This window comes from Lithobates pipiens, unplaced genomic scaffold (genome assembly GCF_037356315.1).
Source record: "Lithobates pipiens isolate NorthernLeopardFrog02 unplaced genomic scaffold, aLitPip1_a1.2 Scaffold_1, whole genome shotgun sequence".
In the NCBI taxonomy this organism is placed as follows: Eukaryota; Metazoa; Chordata; class Amphibia; order Anura; family Ranidae; genus Lithobates; species Lithobates pipiens.
Genome location: NW_027507685.1, coordinates 235,682,763 through 235,705,916, shown reverse-complemented (window position 1 = coordinate 235,705,916; position 23,154 = coordinate 235,682,763). Strand labels below are relative to the sequence as shown.

The 23,154-nt window shown below is 46.0% G+C and overlaps 1 protein-coding gene across 2 annotated transcripts in view; it reads left to right on the top strand.

The window, feature by feature from the left end:
• Nucleotides 1–23,154, top strand: part of LOC143985310 (uncharacterized) — a 75,936-nt gene that overhangs the window by 10,125 nt on the left and 42,657 nt on the right. The window contains exons 1-4 of one of the 2 annotated variants that reach the window (XM_077484706.1): nt 6,743–6,843; nt 11,647–12,152; nt 15,355–15,480; nt 22,640–22,699. In XM_077484706.1, coding sequence (XP_077340832.1) covers nt 11,736–12,152; nt 15,355–15,480; nt 22,640–22,699 — 603 coding nt within the window. In that variant the 5' untranslated portion in view covers nt 6,743–6,843; nt 11,647–11,735. Of the gene's footprint in view, nt 1–6,742; nt 6,844–11,646; nt 12,153–15,354; nt 15,481–22,639; nt 22,700–23,154 lie in introns of those variants that run through there. The other variant, XM_077484707.1, reaches the window with a different exon arrangement.

The following is a 23,154-nucleotide window of genomic DNA, read 5'->3' as shown; positions in this document are numbered from 1 at the left end:
TTGATGGATTGGGTACTGACCCTTATTTTGCTTCACAGTTCTTTATTTAAAATGTAAGTTTTGTCCTAAAATGTCCCTTTTTAAAGTGAAGGTGCGTGTTATAAGCCTGTGCATGTTATACACCAATAAATACGGTATATCCAAATAACACGCCCAAGCCCACCCTTAGACTCTTCACCACACACAGCAGCAAAGGCAAGATAATTTTTGTTGGGCAGTGTATTAGTTAATTTGCATTTCATTTTAATGGTTCAAATAGTATCAGGCTAAATATTCGTCCCTCAAGCATGTTCACTTCATCAAATATGGCCCTCTTTGAAAAAAGTTTGGACACCCCTGCTATAGAGGTTGCACAGGCAGTCCAACTCCTCCAGGATTGCACATTAATACATGCCATTGCCTGAAGGTTTGCTGTGTCTTCCAGCACAGTCTCAAGAGCATGGAGGAGATTCCAGGAGAAAGGCAGTTACTCTAGGAGAGCTGGACAGGACTGTAGAAGGTCCTTAATCCATCAGCAGGACCGGTATCTGCTCTTTTGTGCAAGGAGGAACAGGATGAGCACTGCCAGAGCCCTACAAAATAACCTCCAGCAGGCCACCAGTGTGAATGTCTCTGACCAAACAATCAGAAACAGACTTCATGAAGGTGGCCTGAGGGCCTGACGTCCTCTAGTGGGCCCTGTGCTCACTGCCCAGCACCTTGGAGCTTGATTGGCATTTGCCATTGAACGCCAGTCATGGCAGGTCCTTCACTGCCACCCTGTGCTTTTCACAGATGAGAGCAGGTTCACCCTGAGCACATGTGACAGACGTGAACGTGTCTGGAGAAGTTGTGGAGAATATTATGCTGCCTGTAACATTGTTCAGCATGACCGGCTTGGTGGTGGGTCAGTGATGGTCTGGGTTGGCATATCCATGGAGGGACACACAGACCTCTACAGGCTAAACAGTGGCACCCTGACTGCCATTAGGTATGGAGATTAAATTATTGGACCCATTGTTCGACCCTATGTGGGTGCAGTGGGTACTGGGTTCCTCCTGGTGCACAACAATGCCCGGCCTCATGTGGTGAGAGTATGAGAGTATGCAGCCAGTTCTTGGAGGATGAAGGAATTGATACCATTAAATAACCCCAACGCTCGCCTGACCTAAATCCAATGGAACACCTCTGGGACATTATGTTTTCGGTCCTTCTGACGCCGCCGGTGTGTTCAGGAGCTCAGTGACGCCCTGGTCCAGATCTGGGAGGAAACCCCCTAGGATACCATCCGTTGTCTCATTAGGAGCATGAGCGGCATGGTCAGGCATGCATACAAGCACATGGTAGCAATACAAACTACTGAGGACAATTTTGAGTTGCTGCAATTAAATTTCAGCAAAATGGATTAGCCTGCTGTATCATTGTTTCATGTTGATTTTAGGGGTATTTTTGAATTCAGCCCTCTGTAGGTTGGTCATTTTCATTTCCATCAAACACTGAGGCATCCTTTCCTTCCTAACACATTACCCAATCCATATCAGTATATATATCCAGCGTGAGAGTTTTCCCCATTGAGATCTGATGTGTTTTTAAAGTGTTCCTTTCATTTTTTTGAGCAGTGTATAATTCTAAAGGGTTCCTCGACTGAAAAAAGGTTGAAAAACACTGACATACCTAATCATGTCCTTGTATATCTAGGGATATATATATATATAATGTCCAAATTGGGCCCAATTAGCGATTTTCCCTCCCCGGTGTCATGTGACTCGTTAGTGTTACAAGGTCTCAGGTGTGAATGGGGAGCAGGTGTGTTTAATCTGGTGTTATCGCTCTCACTCTCTCATAATGGTCACTGGAAGTTCAACATGCCACCTCATGGCAAAGAACTCTCTTTCTGATCTGAAAAAAAGAATTGTTGGTCTACATAAAGATGACCCAGGCTATAAGAAGATTGCCAAGACACTGAAAGTGAGCTGCAGCACGGTGGCCAAGATCATACAGCAGTTTAACAGGACAGGTTCCACTCAGGACAGGCCTCGCCATGATCGGCCAAAGAAGTTGAGGTCACGTGCTCAGCGTCATATCCAGAGGTTGTCTTTGGGAAATAGATGTATGAGTGCTGCCAGCATTGCTGCAGAGGTTGAAGGGGTGGGGGGGGGGGGGGGGGGGTCAGCCTGTCAGTGCTCAGACCATATGACACACACTGCATCAAATTGGTCTGCATGGCTATCGTCCCAGAAGGAAGCCTCTTCTAAAGATGATGCACAAGAAAGCCTGCAGACAGTTTGCTGAAGACAAGCAGGCTAAGGACATGGATTACTGGAACCATCTCCTGTGGTCTGATGAGACCAAGATAAACTTATTTGGTTCAGATGGTGTGAAGTGTGTGTGGTGGCAACCAGGTGAGGAGTACAAAGACAAGTGTGTCTTGCCTACAGTCAAGCATGGTGGTGGGAGTGTCATGGTCTGGGGCTGCATGAGTGCTGCCGGCACTGGAGAGCTACAGATCATTGAGGGAACCATGAAGGCCAACATGTACTGTGACATACTGAAGCAGAACATGATCCCCTCCCTTCAGAGACTGGGCCGCAGGGCAGTATTCCAACATGATAACGACCCCAAACAAACCTCCAAGATGAACACTGCCTTGCTAAAGAAGCTGAGGGTAAAGGTGATGGACTGGCCAAGCATGTCTCCAGACCTAAACCCTATTGAGCATCTGTGGGGCATCCTCAAAATGGAAGGTGGAGGAGCACAAGGTCTCTAACATCCACCAGCTCCGTGATGTCGTCATGGAGGAGTGGAAGAGGACTGCAGTGGAAACCTGTGAAGCTCTGGTGACCTCCATGCCCAAGAGGATTAAGGCAGTGCTGGAAAATAATGGTGGCCCCACGAAATATTGACACTTTGGGGCCAATTTGGACATTTTCACTTAGGGGTGTACTGACTTTTGTTGCCAGCGGTTTAGACATTAATGGCTGTGTGTTGAGTTATTTTGAGGGGACAGCAAATTTACACTGTTATACAAGCTGTACACTCACTACTTTACATTGTAGACAAGTGTCATTTCTTCAGTGTTGTCACATGAAAGATTTATACTTATACTTTAGACCTCTCTGCTGCCTTTGGCACAGTTGGCCACCTGCTCCTCCTCAGCAAATTACACTCCCTTGGCCTCCATGATTCTGCTTTATTCTGGTTCTCCTCCTACCTATCTCAGTGCACTTTCAGTGTCACTTTCAACTCCATCTCCTCCGCTCCTCTTCCTCTTTCTGTTGGGGTACCCCAAGGCTCCGTCCTTGGGCCCCTCCTATTCTCGCTCTATACCTCTTCCCTGGGCCAGCTGATAACCTCCCATGGTTTCCAATACCAGCCCTATACCAACGACACCCAGATCTATCTCTCCACTCCTCAACTCACCCCCTCAATCTCCTCACCGATCTCCAAGTTACTGAATGACATATCGGTATGGATGTCACACCACTTCCTCAATCTCAATCTTTCTAAAACCTAAAACTGAGCTTGTTATATTTCCTCCTTCACGATCCCCCCCGTGACTTCACCATTAATATCAACAATACAACCATTGGTCCCTCCACACATGCCAGGGTCCTGGGTGTAATCCTTGGCTCTGACCTCTCCTTCAGCCCCCATATCCAATCACTGGCTAAATCCTGCCGCCTTCACCTCCGCAACATCTCCAGAATTCCACCCTTCCTGACTAATGACACCACAAAGCAACTCATTCACTCCTTGATTATTTCCCGCCTTGACTACTGCAACTCTCTCCTTAATGGCCGACCCTTACACAGGCTCCCTACCCTTACATCCCCCTTCAGTCTATTATGAATGCTGCTGCTAGACTAATACACCTCACTAATCGTTCTGTGACTGCCGCCCCTCTCTGCCAGTCCCTTCACTGGCTTCCCCTACCCCAACGTGTAAAATTCAAAATGATAACCATAACATACAAGGCCATTCACAACATCGCCCCCCATCTACATCACCAACCTCATCTACAGATATTGCCCAAATCGTCCCCTCCGCTCCTCCGAGGACCTCCTGCTTTCTAGCTCCCTTGTTATCTCCTCTCATGCTCGCCTTCAAGACTTCTCCAGAGCCTCTCCCATCCTCTGGAACTCCCTGCCCCAGTCTGTCCGATCAGCCCCTACCCTGCCCACCTCTAGGCGTTCCCTGAAAACTCATTTATTCAGGGAAGCCTATCCCACACCCAACTGTCCCCGAGCCACCCACATCAAATCATTCTCTGCAGCTGTTACCTTTTGTACCACCCCCTCCCTTTAGAATGTAAGCTCTATGAGCCGGGCCCTATTGTACCTATTGTACTGTAATTGTGTTGTCCCCCCTATACATTGTAAAGCACTGCATAAACTGTTGGTGCTACATAAATCGTGTATAATAATAATAATAATAATAATTACAAATTACCAGTGGGGCTGCATGAAACCGTTGTTGCGTACGACGGGACTATGTAGGGGCTAGTAGCCAATAGCCTTGGTCTCGTAATTTGATCTGAGCATGCGTGGCACTTTGTCCAATCGGAATTCTCTACAAACAATTGGAAAAAGTCAGATCGGATTTTTTTGTCGGAAAATTTTAGATCCTGCTCTCAAATTTTTTCTGTCGGAATTTCCGACAGAAAAAGTCCTATAGAGCCCACACACAATTGGATTTTCAGACAATATAATCCGATCAGACCTTTTCCATTGGAATTTCTGACTGTGTGTGTACAGGGCATAAGGGCAGCACAGTGGTGTAGCGGGTAGCACTCTCACCTAGTAGTAAAAAGTGTCACTGGTTCCCAACCACGACACATGTTCTCCTGTGCCTGTGTCGGTTTCTTCCGGGTACTCCGGTTTCCTCCCACACTCTAAGCCCTTGTACACACGGTCGGACATTCCGGCAACAAAATCCGACAGATTTTGTCCGAAAAGGTTGCATACACACGGTCGGACAAAGTTGTCGGAAAATCTGATTGTACATAACGTGATGACGTTATTTCGTTAGGACGGGACTATGTTGCGGCTAGTAGCCAATAGCTTTGGTCTAGGAATTTGATCTGAGCATGCGTGGCACTTTGTCCGTTGGAGTAGGCTACACATGATCGGAGTATGTCCGATCGGAGCATTTTGTCGAAAATTTTGCCGGCAAGTTGGAAAAGTTGGTCCGTCGGATATTCCGACGGAAACAGTCCGATGCATACCACACACAGTCGGAATATCCGACAAAAAGGTCCGATAGGACACATTCCGTCGGACTCTCCGACCGTGTGTACAAGGGCTAAGACCCCTTTCACACTGGGGCATTTTCCAGGTGCCTCAGTGTTAAAAAAAAAAAGCGCCTGTAAAGCGATTGAAAGAATCCGCAACTGCAATCCCAATGTAAAAGCCCGAGTGCTTTCACACTGGCAGGGCATCAAAAAAAGTCCTGCAAGCAGCTTCTTTGTAGCACTATTGGAGCGATGCATACACCGCTCCTAAAGCGCCCCTTCCCATTGAAACCAATGGGAAGCGCCTGCAAAACGCCTGAAAAGCACTTTTGGCAGCAGCGTTTTTAACCCTTTATTTGGCCAGTAGCAGCGGTTAAAAGCACCCCACTAGCGCTCGAAAAACGCTGCTAAAGCGCTGCTAGTTTAAGCGGCACTTTACGAGTGTTTTTTGGGTCCTGACATTGTGAAAGGGCTCTTAAAGCACTCGGGCTTTCACATCGGGATTGCAGATGAGGCTTCTTTCAATCGCTTCACAGGCGCTTTTTTTTTTAACGCTAAAGCGCCTGAAAAACACCCCCAGCGTGAAAGGGGATCCAAAGACATGCTGGTAGATTAATCGGCTTCAGTCTAAATTGGCCCTAGTATATGAATGTGAGTTGGGAACCTTAGGTTGTAAGCTCCTTGAGGGTAGGGACTGATGTGATTGTACAATGTATATGTAAAGTGCTGCGTAAATTGACGGCACTGTATAAGCACCTTAAATAATATAATATAATATAATATATATATATATATATATATATATATATATATATAATAATAATAATAATATATGTATATATATATATATATATTATTATATATATTATTATATTATTTTATTTCCCCCAAAAATATCTCTCTCTCTCTATATATAGATATATAAATATAAGTATAATATACAAAATTATTTCCTTGTATACTTAAGGAAATATATATATATACTGTACATGCAGTATATATTTACTTATATTTTTTGTAAAAAAAAAAAAAATATGTATATATTATATAATATGTGTGTGTAATAAATTGTTAGGATCCAGGGAGAGCTCACCCAGGAAAATGTCTGCCTGTTCTTTGGCTCAGCTATTGTTCCCATGATGAGGGAAATACACATTCCTCCATGTTGCTATGCCAAATCAATTCTTTTTCTCCTCTTTGCATAATGTGTGCCGCCTAATAAGGAACAATACAATCGCACATTGCACCGTCCGCCCCCTAGTGGCTGTATAACATATCACTTCTGCAGATGACATTCTAACTGTCTAGCTGAAAAAAAAAATAAAGAAATAAACACATAAAAAGACACAATGTAACAACATTCAACACCCAGATCGCCTCTTTCCCTCCAGTCCTCCCCTGTAAATGTATAACACACAGATACATGGGATTTTTTTTTCATGGAACATCCCTTGGATCAGGCTTGCTGCTCATTAATGATGAGTGTATAGAGAGAAGGGGGCGTGTCCCAGAGAAGGAAAAGGAAGTGAGAAGGAGGAAGTGGAGTGTGCTGGGAGGAGGGAAGTGTGTTCTGCAGAGTGTGGATGGATATGGAAGGCATTGCACAGGGGCCAGGATAACGTTCACCCTGCAAGGTGTGTGCTTGTTGTGTTCTCTCTGTAGGAATCAATGCATGGCTTTGGATTGGTGCTCTGTGTTCTCCACTCATTATTCTGTCTGCTTCTCCTCTCTTCTGTCATCTGTTGGTGCTCCTTAATAACAAAGGAATACTTTTCACATTATTAAATATTTCCCCCATTTTCAGAACTCCTAACTGTCCCCCTGTTTAATGGGACTGTCACCCATTTCGTTTTAAATCCTTTTTTTTTTTTTTTCCTCTGCGGTCCTTCTTGTAGGTCTGATATCTAAAAATGTCTTTATTTACAGCTGAAAGCAGTATAACCCCCCCAAATCTCCAATGTAATATATTGCAACTCACCAGTTCTTGCATGTGGTGGCGCCGTTAGATTCCTTTTTATTTATTATTATTATTTTTTTCATCATTTTGATCCTGCCACTAAGGGTCACCATACACATTGCAATCGAACCATACAATCTTTGTACAATCAATGTTTTTTTTGTTTTAGCAAAGCTGTGTATATAAGGACCTACCTAAAATGATTCAATCGATTTTATTTTGTATGCAGTTAGGCAGCCTTTGAAACTGAATAGTTGTTGCAAGATCTAAGGCAAGGGGTAGGCAACCTGGGGCCCTCCAGCTTCTGCAGAACTACAAGTCCCATCATACCTCTGGGAGTAGTTGTAACTGCCAGGCTTGCAATGCCTCATGGGAAATGTAGTTCCACAGCAGCTGGAGGGCCCCAGGTTGCCTACCCCTAATCTAATGCTGGCCATACACCATACGAAAAATCGGCCAAACACATTATCAAAAAACGAACATTCGGCTGCGAGTGCAGACGATCGTGCCATCATGTAATGACCGATAAATTGTTCAGTGGACATAAATGAATGCTTTTTTTTTTTTATTTATTTTTTTTGTGTTTTTACATATACCTAGTGCAGATGGTTCAGACTCAAAAGAACCATCTTCAGGCGCTTTTGAAGTGCTTCCCATTCATTTCAATGGACAGGGGTGTTTTTTCTGCGCTTTTTTAAATGCTCCAAACATGCTGCTTGCGCAACTTTTTTGACCGCCCAGCTGGCACGCTGCCCAGGTGTGACAGCATTAATTGAAATGAATGGGAAGCAGTTTTCAGGTGCTCTTGTTTTGTGCAAAAGTGCTTGAAAAGCACCTCCGTGTCTTAGTCTTAGACCCCTTTCACACCGAGGGGCTTTCACACAAAAAAAAAAAAAAAAAAAAGTGTCTGAAAAGCTCACAAAAACCTATTTTCATTCAAATCAATGAATTCTTTCACACTGGGGCAGTGCGCTGGCAGGGCGGTGAAAAAAAAAACCTCTCCTCTCCATTGAAATGAAAAAGCGCCTGAAAAGCTCTTCAAAAGTGCTCAGCGTTTTAAGCACCTCCGTGTGAAAGGGGCCTTACAGAAACTCACTACACTCCATTTAACGTGGTCTCCTATGGGTCACGTTCACATCTGTGCATTTTATGGAAAGTGCCAGGGGTCCAGCGATGCCGATCGATCTCTTGGCTGCTGCCGCCACCATTCTAGGTGAGGGAATCAGGAAGTGAAGAGCTGCGGCTTTACTTCCCGGTTCCCTACAGCGCATGCGCGAGTCGCGCAGCGCAATAGGAATTGTCTGCGCTGTCTCTGGGACCCGTGTGTGTCCCAGCAGACAGCGCGCAGGGACAGGAAGAGGCATAGACTCCTGTGGGAGTCTATGCCCAGAAGTAGGTGTAAATACCTGTCTTTGACAGGTATCTGCACCCCCCCTCCCCCCTAAAAGGTGCCAATTGTGACACTGGAGGGGGGGGGGGGGGGTTCCGATCAGCGGAAGTTCCACTTTAGGGTGGAACCCCGCTTTAAAGCAGATAAGGCACCAAGTGAGTTTAATTGCCACCTTTAATCGGCCACAGAACCTGTGTAATGAATGTGTGTTTGGGTTTAAAGGGATGAGGTTGCAACCTGCATAGGTGTAAACCAGGCCTAAAGGAGATTGTACGATCGGATTGTAATGTGTATGGTGAGCTTTAGTCTGTTTTGTTTTTGACAGATGAAGCCGTCCAACAAATAGGATTGAGACAAATGCTTTAAAGTGGTTTGAAAAAAGAAAATGATATTCAAGTATGTATTCTTAACTAATGATGGGCTTGTGTGTGTTCAGATCGTGCCCGCCAGGAAGCTGTTGCTGCACGTCGCCAATCATAGGCAGTGAGGCATTTCCTGGTAGGGTTGCTACCTCATACCTTTAAAACCGAACGCATATTACACGGGTTCTGTGGCTGATTAAGGTGATAATTAAACTCGGTGCTTCATCTGCATTTAATTAGCTGCAGAACCTGTGTAATTTTTACGGGTTTAAAGAGATGAGGTGGTAACTCTATTTCCCGGCCCGCAGCTGCACATACACACACGCTACCTGTGATTTTGGCGGTGTGCAGTGATGGCTTTCTGGCGGTTGCGGTCTCAACACGCCCGAGCCCATTGTAATTCTTAACTAGAGATGTTCTCGGGCGTGTTTGAAATCCCACCAGGCAGCTGACACTGCACACGGCTAATCAAAGGCAGGGAGACATTTTCCGATCTGTGCAGCTGCAAGCCGGGAAATGTCTCAGTGGCTGCGATTGGCCGTGTGCAGTGTCGGCTTCCTGGCGGGATCGGGCACATGGGATTTCGGACACGCCTGAGAACATCTCTATTCTTAACCACCTCAGCTCCAGAAAGTACCCCCTTCTAGAGGTGCACCGAATCAAAATTTTGGTGACGGAACAGAACAGAAACAGCACCTTTAGCGCAAGAAAAGCTCAAGAAAAATACATCTCTTAAAATTCCATGTATGTCTTCACACCAGTCCGTTGCGGTGTTAAAAAAAAAATGCAGCAAACAGGATTTTTAAAATGGGCCAAAAACACACCTCCCTGTTGAAATGCACTGAAAATGCATCAGTGTGGCACTGTTACGTTTTTGATGCAGGTTTTTGAGTCACATGACCTAATGAAAAACGCACAGTAAAATCGGAAAAAGCGTTTTTGGCCTAATTATCAGCACCTTTTTCGTGATCCATAAAATTCCGAAAACACAATTTTTGGCCATCGAAGCGTCAGTGCATTTTTACCATTTTCCTGACTCACACCATTTATTTTTTGCTATGCAGCACTGCTCTACTGTAAGTGACAATTGCGCGGTCATGCAACGCTGTACCCAAATGACTATTTTTTTTTTTTTTCACACAAATAGAGCTTTCATTTGGTGGCATTTGATCACCACTGGGGTTTTTAATAAAAGAGAGGAGAAAATAAACAAATGTCTTCATCAATTTAGACCAAAATATATTCTGATACATGTCTTTTTTTTAGTTAAAAATAAAATAAATAACTGTATATTCCTTTGTGTGAAAGTTATATCGTCTACAATCTATGGGATATATACTGGATTTCTGCCTGAAAAATGATACACTCAGGTATGAATGCAGCCTTAGAGCTTACAATCCAAGTCATTGATTATATATATATATATATCAATGACTTGGATTGTAAGCTCTAAGGCTGCATTCATACCTGAGTGTATCATTTTTCAGGCAGAAAGTCACGTGTGTTTGCCATGATTTTTACAGAGATTTTGCCGCGATTGTTTTTATACAGGTCATAAGGTGACCAATGTAAAAAGCAGAAAAATGCCCAAATCTGCCTGTAATTTTTTTTTTTTTTTTTTTGAGCTTCAGGCAACATGGAGTGGAGATGTGAACCATAATTGATTTATTTATTCATTTTCTTCAGTGTTTTGGAGCTTCAAGCTACAAAACGCTGAGGTGTGAATGGGGTCTTACAAGCAGGGTCTTCTGATTCCTCCTGTACTGAATAGTATTTTAACTGTACTGTCTGCCCTTATGTTGTAAAGCGCTATGAAAAGTTGTTGGAGTTATATAAATCCTGTATAATAATATAATGGGACTGCAATAGTGTGGTGGACAATTTGACACTGGGGTGGAACTAATGGACACTAACATCACTATTGACACTAATACAGTGATACATATATGTCCCTGTACTAATGACACTGGCGGGTAAGGGGTTAACATCTCGGGTAATCAGGGAGTTAAATGTGTGCTTAAAGCGGAGTTCCAATAAAAAATGAATAAAAAAGAATTAAAAAGTCAGCAGCTACAAATACTGCAGCTGCTGACTTTTAATAAGCGGACACTTACCTGTTGCAGGGTCCGGCGATGCGGGGGGATCAAAGCCCCGCTCGTCTCCCTAGTGCCCCCCCCCCCTGCCGTGCTGGCATTGTCACTGCGGGCGCCCAGCATGCGGCTTCACAGCTGGGCACACACTGCACATGCCAGCGGGTCACCGTCACTTAAAGCAAAAGTTAAATTTTTGGGTGGAGCTCCGCTATAACTATTCTGTATTGTGTGTTGCTTTTTTACTAAGAGTCTTTGTTTCTTATCCCTGCTTTGCACAGTCCATTGTTTTCAAAAGATAAACGTAGCCTTTAATTTTAATCCCTTCCCACTGGCCGCCTCCTAGCCCTTCTAAACACTGAACGGTGGGCTTTCAGGTCATGTGACCACTGTGATTGGCTGTCACAGTGGTCACACGATCGGATAGCTCTCGATTGCTAGTATGCATCGGGAGCTTTCTGGTAATCACCGGCTACTGAGCTGGGAGCACGGTAAGCCATAAACACCGCACTGCATATATGCAGCCACTCGGCATGTAGGCCCACATGCCGAGAGGCTGCATACATGCATTCGGCCGGCGGGAAGAGGTTAAAGTATTTCATTACAGATCGCTTGAACATGTCCCCTTAATTTTACAGGGATATCTCTACAGATGTAGCTGTGGAACACGGTGGAGCTTGATTTAAGAGTCAACACCAACACGATTGAATCTCAACCCCTCCCAAGCATGGCAGGACCCTCTGAGAAAAGGGGGCGAGGGCGACCCATTGGAAGCACAAAGAAAGTTACCGTCATGTCTCAAATAAATTCACTGCTGAATAGACCGCAAGACGTCCCCGCAAAAAGATCGCGAGGTAGACCGCGTTTAATCAGACTACCCGCTGTGGACCTCCCAAAGGCCAAAGTGTCAGAGGGTCCAAGAAACCAAATCGCAGGACAAGATTCAAGGAAAGCGTCCATAAGGAAAGCCGGCCTCCTGAGGCTTCGTAAATCAGCGGATAAAGATATGATGGTGGTAGAGAAAAGAGTGGGACCTCATCCGTTGGTAAAGATAGAAAAGGCTGTGAATGTACCAATCGCATCAGTCAGATATCAGAGTCCAACTCATCACACCAGTATGATGAAAAAGTACACCCATGAAAAAGTAAGGAGCCCGAGTAAAAATCTGCTGGTATGGTATGGTGGTATTTCCGATAAATGACACACAGGGGTCTAGTTATAAAAACTAGACGTGTTCACTGCCCAAAAATCATTCATTCTGATCGAAATTCGTTATTTCGAATAAATTTGTAACTTCAGAAAAATTTGAATTCGTTTAGTTGCAGTATTTGTTATTTTGAAAATCGTAAATAATAACTATTACATTTATAGGTATTGGAGTTTCCTTTCAAATTTGGCCGTTGGTGAACGTAACGAATACGAATTTATCCAAAGTTATGAATTATTTAAAATAATGAATGAACACCTTAATCACCAGGGTTGCCAGACTTTCTCACTGCACCCCCCCCCCCCCCCCCCCACACACTGCACGTATGAGAGGCAAGAGAAGACTTGATCTGCTCCTCCTCCTTCTGCCCCTACCCCTCTGTGTCTGCCCACACTCCAATCCCTGGCATGCCGTGCCTCAGAAAACAAATGTGTGGGCTGGAAAAGCTCAGCAGCCGACAGATACATTGTGCATGAAAGATGCCGATGCCTGAGCTTCCATCCTCAGGTGAATAAGCTCACCACCCACTGTCTGTGACAAGTCTTCCCCCCCCCCCCCCCTTCTCTCTCCTGCTTGCGAGTGACTACACTAAGGTAAGGGGTGCTCTTCTGACTCTGATTTAAGGGGTGCTTTGGAACCCTGATTTAAGGAGGAATTCTGGAAACTCTGATGGAAGTGGGGGCTTTGACGAGCAGAAACCCTCTTGCATCAGAGTTCACTTTTACACCAGAGTCCAAAGCACTCCCTGTTAATTTTTTTTTTTTTTTTTGTATTTTTTTTTTTTTTCGTAAAAATTGCCGCGTGCCACTAAAGTATTTGAGTTTGGCTTGAAGAAAAGGTGGCAACCCTGGCACAGCTGCAACAAAAAAAGGCAGTATTTTGTCTAATATGATCACTTCCTTTGGTCCTTGGCACCATCTAATTCCCATCATGCAGTATTTTTCCTGCCAGAGGTATTTCAGGACAAATATCATATTATGGCCACCAGGTGACACAATTATAGGAAATAATCATATTACACAAAGCACAGCAGTTTTTTTTTCATTGTGAAAGTTTGTCACCTTCCCATAGAAAATATTTTCATAGCTATGTGCCTGACTCCTGTCCTGGGGTCTGGCACATAGCTATAGCAGTAGAAAGGTTTACACAGTAACCAGAATGATGATAATATACAAGCAGTTGCATAAAATAAAGCAGAGGTGTGGTGATAATGCCCAATAAGATTCAATTTTTTTATTTTTTATTTTCAGTGTGGGTGCAGAAAGGTAGACACATGGCTGCACTAGCAATCATGACAAAAGATGGTCCGCAATGCCGTGCTTGCTCTTTAAGATCTTCAAAATGTATTCTCCATAAAAGACAGTGACAGACAGCCTTGTGGGCTGAAACGCGTTTACATCTGCTGTCTGTCGCTGTGTCTTTCATGGAGAATCAATACATTTTGAAGATCTTAAAGAGCAAGCAAGGAGTTGAGGACCATCTTTTCTCACACAAGCAGGTGCCCCCTGGTGGGTGACACGGGCTAATCCGAGTCACGTGATCTAAGAACTAGCCAGAATTCACCAGAGCTCTTGATGATGGCATTGAGTTTCGTGGTGTGTTAGTTTCCGGTCGCGGTTCTCAAGATCGCCCCACCAGGAGGTGAGCAAGCTGGGATCTTGTTACAGATGTAAGCATGTAGGGATCAAGCAGAAGAGTAGTCGGAGAACAAGCCAAAGCTCAGTAACCAGTGGTAGAGAAAATATGGAAAGCAGCAGGAGCTCAAAAAGCAAGATATCGGCTGGAAAAGAGCACAATAATCTAGCAAACAGGAAGTGCAGAGACATGGCTTAAAGGGATTGTAAAGGGTTTTTTTCCCATAAAAATAACAAACCTGTTATACTTACCTGCTCTGTGCAAGGGTTTTGCACAGATCAGCCCTGATCCTATTCTAAGCTGCCCTGCCAGCACTCCTGGCTCCTTCCCTCCCATTGGGTGCCCTCACGGAGAGCCGCTCTCTCTGGGGGCACCCATGCGGGCATGCTCCCGAGTCTCACTGCTGCGTCCGTTGACACAGACAGCAGGGCTCAGCCCTGCCCCCACGTCACTGGATTTGATTGACAGCAGCAGGAGCCAACGGCTCTTGCTGTTATCAATCTGTCTAATGATGAGAGAGACAACAGCTGAAGCCGCTGGGCCTTTGCCCATCGCTGGAACGGATTGGGCGCAGGTAAGTAAAAGGGGGGGCCTCTGGGGGTGGGAGCTGCAGCACAAAAGTTTTTTTCACCTTAATACGTGGAATACATTAAGGTGAAAAACCTTGAGGCTTTACAACCACTTTAAAGCGGGAGTCCGCCGTTTTAATAAAAAAAATAAAAAATAAAAAAAAGCCAGCAGCTACAAATACTGCAGCTGCTGACTTTTAAAATAAGGACACTTACCTGCCCAGCGCGGCCGCGATGTCGGTACCCGAAGCCGATCTCTCGATCGTCTCTCGGGTGCTGCCGCCGCCATCTTGGGTATGGGAATCAGGAAGTGGAGCCTTTCGGCTTCATTTCCCGGTTCCCTACTGCGCACGCGCGAGTCGCGCTGCGCAATGAGGATGGTCCCAGCTGTCTCTGGGATCTGTGTGTTTCCCAGCAGACAGCGGGGGACCTTCGGAAAGGGGCGTCGATTCTGCAGATATCTATGCCGGAAGTGGGCGCAGATACCTGTACTGTACAGGTACCTGCACCCCCCCTCCCCCCTGAAAGGTGCCAATTGTGGCGCCGGAGGGGGGGGAGGGTTCCAATGAGCGGAAGCTCCATTTTAGGGTGGAGCTCCGCTTTAAGTCAGAAGTTCATGGGAGGAGCACCGGAAGGTTCACCGGAAACCAGATCTAAAGCAAGGTTGACCAAGGGATCAGGCGGGGAAGCTGTTCAGCATTTTAGTTGGCACAGTAAGAAGAGCAACCGCCAGAAGGAACCGAGGACCTGGGTTTGTATCCGGATCCTCACACTCCATAGAACAATGGTGGAAGAAGACAAATGAGAATTATTGTTGTGGTGGGAGGCCTGGGTCACAGGAAGGGTCATTTGGATGTGTAAGAGCCTGGTGCGGCTTGACATTCTGTGGTGTGGTATGGAGCTACCTTCTACAGATTTATCTTTCTTTCCTTAAGGTTAACAAGCAACTCAAGACTTCCTTGCAATCTCTTGGCACAAAAAGAGGAAGAGGGAGACCCAGAAAAGACTCTTCAACGATAGCAAGGAAGCCTACAGATCTAGCTGCAATAACAGTAGTGGTGGTAAGTGGTGATGCATTCAGACTGGTAGAAGATAAGGGCTTTAAAAGCAACTTGAAGCAGATCAACCAGGTCAAATTTACCTGCAGTTAACCACTTGCCCTATGGGAAGATTTACCCCTCTTCCTGACCAGGCTATTTTTTGCGATTACGGCACTGCGTTACCTGAACTGACAATTGCGCGCTCATGCGGTGCTGTACCCAAAATGTATGTCCTAACCCCCCCCCCCCCCCCACAAATAGAGCCTTTTTATTTTTTTGGTGGTATTTGATCACCTCTGCGTTTGGGTTTTTTTTTTTTTTTTTTTTTGCGCAATAAACCAAAAAAGACCGACAATTTTGAAGAAAACATTTTTTTTTACTTCATGCTATGAAAAATTTCCAATAAAAAAAAAAAATGAAAATGAAAATTCTTCATCAGTTTAGGTCGGTATTCTGCTACGTTTTTGTTAATATACACTTATTGGGGATTGTTTTGTTTTTTAAATTGGTTTGCACAAAATTTATAGCGTCTACAAACTATTGGATATTTTTATTTTACTAGTAATAGCGGCGATCAGCAGGACTGTGATATTGTGGCGGCCAAATTGGACACTAACTGACACTTGACGCTTTTTGGGGACCAGTAACGCAAATACAATGATCAGTGCTAAATAACATGCACTGTCACTGTACTAATGACACTGGCTGGGAAGGGGTTAACATCAGGGGCAATCAAAGGGTTAAAAGTTTGCCTAGGAAGTGCTTTCTTATTTTACCAGGGCATGTGCGCCCTAGACCCGGAAGGGCCACTTTGTCTCCTGTATATTTAAGTTACATGAGTGACAAGCGGTTAATTCTGCCTTTTTTGACACTGGTCCTAATGTCTGGTACACACAATGAGAAAAACGGACGAATAATTGTTCATGGGTTTTTATTTTTCTGGGGGTTTTTTTTTTTTTTTTTGCATTCTATTCTTATATCAAATACAAGAATGCTACTAGGCATACAAAAATTATGATGATGCAATACTGCTTTCTGTGTGTGTACCAACGTACCAGCGTGTAATCGGAAGTGATGTCATATGTGTAACCCCTCTGCTTGCCACGCCTTTTGGCTATACCAATGTATTTACAGGGTACACCTCTGTATAAGAAGATAATTACCAAATTGTACCAAAGATTATCACCCCATTATTGCTATTTTACTATTTTACATATTTTTATCCTGAAAACAATCTTTTTTGTGTGTGGTGTGGTGTTGTTTTTATTTATTTTTTATTTTTTCATATTTAGGAGCATTTTTCTTTGAATACGAAGATTTGTTTTTGTTGCCATTTTTCCTTCTGGGTTCTCTTGTTTCCGAGTATGTGCAGTCTTGGTCCCTTCTTTATGGACAAATACTGTGCTGATTAAACGAAAATTGTTTGTTCTGTTATCTTCCCCAAAATATTTTTTGAGCTTTTCACTTTGGATATTTTTGTATGAACTGTCATGATCGGCTCTAATGAGTACTAATGAATAGTAGGGCTGTGCCAATACCGTTATCGATATCGGTGCCAATACTGAGTATTTACACAAGTACTTATGCAATTACTCACAATACCTCAAACCTATACCTTTTGCTGTGCGATACGAGCTCAAATCGCAAGCAAAGAAAAGCTGCTTCTTTACAGCATTCTGTTTATTGGCAGGTATATTTCTCTTATATTCACAGACCGGCACAGCTCCTCTCTGTTGGCCTTATCAGTAGGAGAATACTAGGCATAGTTGTAACACAACACTCAGAACTCTTAGTTCTGCCCAGGGTGGCCATCCCTCAGGCTACAACCCCCCCCCCCCCTGCAACAGTTTTACTTTGCCTAGTAAAGGAGAAGGACCTAGGAACCCTGCGGGCCCATTGGTCCGTGTTTTTTTTTTTATTTTTTTTTTTTTATTATTATTTATTTATTTATTTTTTGCCCAGAAGCTTGGATTTTTGCGCAAGATGAATGATCCTGTGATCTACTATCAACAGCCGGCTGGGTGACAGGCTGGATACCCTTATCCTTGTAGTCTCCCCAGTTCGGCAATCGAGCGTGTACAGGTCGCAGCTATGGCTCGGCAGGCCACAACATACCTCAGCTCCAGAGGTGGTCGGTGAGCTTTTATGCTCCGGGGCGTACATATGACCGGGCTACTGATGTCTGCGTCACAGTATGCCGAGGCCAGTAGCTACCCTGTACCAATCAGGTGTAGATCTACAATGGAATGCCTCCCAGCTTCAGGACTGGTAAGTACAGCTCTCCCTGCCCCGGTGGGTTTGAGCAGCTGGGCATTCCCTGGGAGGTCGATTCGAGGGTCCCTCACCTCCCTCTCTTTTCTCTCCTGTCCCTATCTTCCCTCCCCCTCACAGAGGGGGGGGTGCCGCGTGTGTGTGCGTGCGTGCGTGCGTGCGTGTGTGCGTGCGTGTGTGCGTGCGTGTGTGCGTGCGTGTGTGCGTGTGTGTGGTCCATGAGGGCTCTCACCTGGTATAGGGGGCTGGCTGGTGGTGCCTGGATCCTGTGTGTTTTGCTCCTGGGAGGTGCCTGTGAGGGTCTGGCTGTGTCTTCGATGCAGCGCTGTGTCTCTGCCATGTTTCTGTCTCTGTCCCTCATGGAAGCTGGCCGGCGGCCATTTTAGGTGTGGGCAAGGGCAGCAGATCTTCTGGGCTTCAAGCGGACATTTTCCCAGTGCTTCCCTATTCAGGACACTGGCGGCCATTTTCTAGAAGCCTGAGCACGTTTCAGTGTTCTCCTGCAAGCAGCTACATGTGCTTTCAGCTTCCTGTCTGTTTTACTGGACGCTGGGCGGTCGTTTGATTCCTCTGCACCTGGGAGCACTAGGGGTCTACAGGCACTGCTGTGAACAGCGCAGAACTCCTCAGTGTGGTGAGTCCGGTGGGTTAGAGCCCCTCAGTCGGCAGCAAGGAGGGTGGGACTGTCACTGTCCTAAGTCCCCTTCGGGTGGCAGACAGGGTAGGGTCAGCATGACCAGGCCCGTTCGGACAGTGAGGATGAGTCCCCGTCCAGGTCCGTGCGCGACAAATCGCTTGTTGGAGCACTTATCACGGCTGTGCGTGATACCCTGAAGATCAGGAGCCAGTGGATCCCTCTGCTGATGTACTGGTCCCTTTTGGGTCCCGCAAGCCAGCACGTTCACCTAAGGTGTTCCCGTATCTGACTTATTTTGACAAGTTCATTTACAAGGAATAGGGTCACCCGCAACTGACCTTTTTCGGTCCCCACATACATGGCGGTGCGTTTATAACTTTGAGGAAAGCCTTCTCAAAAAGTGGTCGGCTCCTCCGGTCTTGGACCCCCCCAGTATCCAGGTTAAACAAAGTAACCACGATCCCGGTTGAGGGGACACCTGCGTTCAAGGATCCCATGGACAGGAAGGCCGAGGCGGTGGCTCATTCCTTGTTTACAGTCGTGGAGTCAGCCGTGCGACCTGTACTGGCATGCGCACTTGTGTCGCAGACACTGACTGAGTGGGCAAAACTTTTGCACCAAGAATTGGGAGAGCAACAGGCTTCCCCCTGTCTGCGTGGAACTAGCTGACCAACTAGTGCAAGACCTTAAGTACATCTGAATGGAACAGTTCGCTCAGTAGTCGCTGCACTCCATCAAGGGGACTCCCAGGCGTCCTTAGACATCCAGGATGCGTACCTGCACATACCCATATGCCTTCGGCATCAAAATTTTCTGCGTTTTGCAGTCTGGGACGACCATTACCAATTTGTGGCTCTTCCCTTTGGCCTGGCATCAGCCCCCCGGGTCTTTACCAAGGTACTGGCTCCAATATTGGCGTTGTTGCGACAATGTGGGATCGTGGGCTACTTGGATCTCCTCCTGAGAGCATCTAGTGCCTCAGAATTAGAGGAGGATGTGGCGATCACCATGCAGACCCTGCAGGAATTTGGGTGGCTGTTGAACCTAAAGAAGTCGGTGATTGTGCCGACCCAGCGTCTGGAGTACCTAGGTTTGCTTTTGGACTCCAGGGAAGCGAGAGTTTTTCTCCCTTCAGACAAATTGCAGACTCAGATCCGCGGTCAAACTACTGATGAACCGCAAGTGGTCGTCGCTCCAGTTTTGCATGCAAGTACTGGGACTCATGGTAGCCTCCTTCAAGCAGTACCTTATGCCCAGTTCCACACCAGAATTCTGCAGAAGGAGATCTTGTCAAAATGGGACAAATCTCAGTTGTCCCTGGCTTGGCAGATCCAGGTGAGCCAGCCAGTCAGGGACTCGCTGATCTAGTGGTTGAGGTCCCTGGTGATTCAGTAATGAAAATCGTTCCTTCCTCTGAAATGGACGGTGATCACTATGGACGCCAGTCTATCAGGCTGGGGTGGAGTGATGAGGAGGGTTCAGTCGGCTCAGGGCCTCTGGTCGACGGAAGAATCCGAGCTGCCGATCAATCTGCTCGAATTGAGTGATCAAGCTGTGTCTCCACACATGGTCGATGAGTCTTCAAGGGCGTCTGATCAGGATACAGTCGGACAACGCCACAGCTGTGGCGTACGTAACCTCAACAAGGATGAACAAAAAGCTCAGCCGCTGCACGGGGGGGTCGCTCACATACTTCGGTGGGCAGAGCTACACTTGCCGGCCCTGTCGGCTATTTACATCCCGGGAGTGGAGAACTGGCAGGCGGACTATATAACCCGCCAGATGCTGGACCCAGCAGAATGGGTATTGCATTCGGAGACATTCAGGCTGCTGTGCCTGAAGTGGGCCACACCAGATGTGGATCTACTGGCCTCCCGTCTCAATCGGAGGGTGCCAAGATTGGTGTCCAGGACGAGATCCGTGGGCAGACGCGTCAGATGCGCTGGTGGCCCCATGGCATCAGTACCAGCCGATCTACGCTTTTCCTCCACTGAAACTGTTGCCACATCTGCTTCGCAGAGTGGAAGCCAAGGGGATCCCAGTAATACTGGTTGCCCCGGATTGGCCTCAGCGTCCTTGGTACGCAGACCTGGTGCGTCTGGTGGCAGAAGCTCCCTGGCGACTGACGTTGCGAGAGGACCTCCTATCTCGAGGTCCAATTCTCCATCCTGCTTTACCATCGCTGGCTTTAACGGCATGGCTATTGAGAGCCAGGTGTTGAGGAACCAGGGTCTGTCGGACTTAGTGATTCCAACTATGTTGCGGGCACGGAAATCGTTCAGGGGGTACGACACGTAGTCCCTCCGGTGCGTCCACTGTTACCTCCATGGGATTTGAACCTGGTGTTGTCGGAGCTTCAAAACCCGCCATTGGAAAATATCATGGAATATCCCTTGTTGACTTTTTTCCAGAAAGTGGTCTTCCTAGTGGCCATCACATCGGCCAGGAGGGTTTCGTAACTGGCGGCCTTGTCTTGCAAGTCGCCCTATCTGGTTATCCAGGGATAACGTCGTGTTGCATCCGCAACCGTCCTTTCTACCGAAAGTGGTCTCGGCTTTTCATCTCAATGAGGAGATTGTATTACCATCTCTGTGTCCTAAGCAGAAGCACCCTAAGGAGGTGGCCCTTCACGCTCTGGATGTGGTTAGGGCTCTGAAGGTATATTTGTCTGCCACGGCTCCCTTTTTGGAAGTCAGACTCACTGTTTTTGTTTCGGTGGCTGGTCCAAAGAAAGGCATAGCGGTCTCGTTGGCCACCATTTCCAGGTGGATCAGACCGAGTGTAGTACAAGTCTACGGCTTGAAGGGGCAGGTGCCCCCCTTTCCAGTCACGGCCCACTCCACAAGGGCAATCGAAACGTCTTGGGCCTTCTGACACCAAGCGTCGGTCCCTCAGGTGTGTAAGGCGGCGACCTGGTCATCTGTCCATACGTTTACCAAGTTTTACAAGGTAGACGTCAGTGCATCGGCTGATGCCAGTTTTGGCCGCAAAGTTTTGCAGGCGGCAGTGTAGTTGCAATAAAATATGCAACTGATATTTTTTCCTGCTTTTTCGAAAAAACGCAGTACTGTTACGTTAATGCACGGTTGCATTACTTCCACAGTTGGCTGCGGTCTGGGGATCACTCCTGTTGAGGATACCCTGTTTTGTGGTGGTTTTCCACACACTGCTGTTTTTTTGTGGGTTTAGTTTCACTAGTTCCCACTTGCCATGGTGGATGAAGATTTTTATGCTGGTTTTTCCCACCCCTCGTTTGGCACTGCTTGAGGACGTCCCATTTAGTTAGAGAGGAGCTGTGTCAGTCAGTGAATATAAGAGAAAATAGGATTTTTGTACTCACCGTAAAATCCTTTTTCTCTGTAATTCACCGACCGACCGACACAGCACCCGCCCCTCCTTTTTTTCTCTCTTTACGTTATACTGCTTGTTGACGTACTGAGGCTGCTAGGGCAGAGTGTGGGGATGTAGCCTAAGGGACCGCCCCCTGGGCGGAACTAAAGTTCTGAAGTGTTGTATTACAACTTTGCCTAGTTATCTCCAGTGATAGGGCTGACAACCCATTGTTACAGAGAGGTGCTGTGTCGGTCGGTGAATTACAGAGAAAAGGATTTTACGGTGAGTACAAAAAAATCCTATTTTTTTTTTTTTTTCTCTGGTGGTTTACCGTCGGAAAGGGTTAAAACCGCCCGCAATGCGCCGCAGTAGCAGCGTTTTGCCAGCGGTATAGCCGCGCTGCCCCATTGATTTCAATGGTGAGCAGCGGTAAACGCATCGCACCAAAGAAGCTGCAGTCAGGACTTTTCCTGAGGTCCTGCCAGCGCATCGCTCCAGTGTGAAAGCCCTCTGGCTTTTACACTGGAGACAATGGAGCAGCTGTTTGAAGGCGGATTGCAGGCACTATTTTTACCGCTATAGCGCCTGCAAAACGCCCTCGTGTGAAAGGGTTCTTACCTTTTGCAGGGTAATTGCGTCACTGAGTGCTCCATCTAGTGGCTAATTTACATATTTATTATAATAACAAATATAAAAAAAAATATGACTCCAAAATATCCACTCTCTGAAAATACTCCGTTGTTTTTCTGTTTAGGCTTCATTTACATGGGTGTATGTAAGCGCACGCCCATGCAAGAGCCGTGATTGAAATGAGACCTAAGCTTTGATTCTAGTCTGTAGTACTAACTGTAGTATACATGTGACTTTGAGTATTATAGACCTTTTGCAACAAGATTTACGTTAACATAACTGCATTGCCTAACAAATGTCTTTTTTTAGGAGGAGTTAAAACGAGGACGAGGACGACCAAGGAAAGCACAGCCAAAAAAACGAGACCAGGTTTGGTTATTGCCTTTTTGTCTTTTTCCATCCCACTGATGGAGGCAGTCACTTTTTTGCTCTTATTGAGCTGCCAATTTGAATTACCTTTTCCCAGAAAAACATTGGGGTTGATTTACTAAAGGCAAATCCACTTTGCACTACAAGTGCATTAGAAAGTGCAGTCGCTGTAGATCTGAAATGAGGGGAAGCTCTGCTGATTTTATCATACAATCATGTGCAAGCTAAAATGCATTTTTTTTGTTTTGTTTTTTTTCCCTTGCATGTCCCCCCTCGATCTACAGCGACTGCACTTCTAAATGCACTTGCAGCGCAAAGTAGATTTGCCTTTAGTAAATCAACCCCCATTGTGTTCACAATACACTTTTTCTTCGTTAGTGTAAAACTGATTACTTACAAATCTAAAACGGATTTTAATCGCAACACTTTAAGACTCCATTATAAAGGCCAAAATT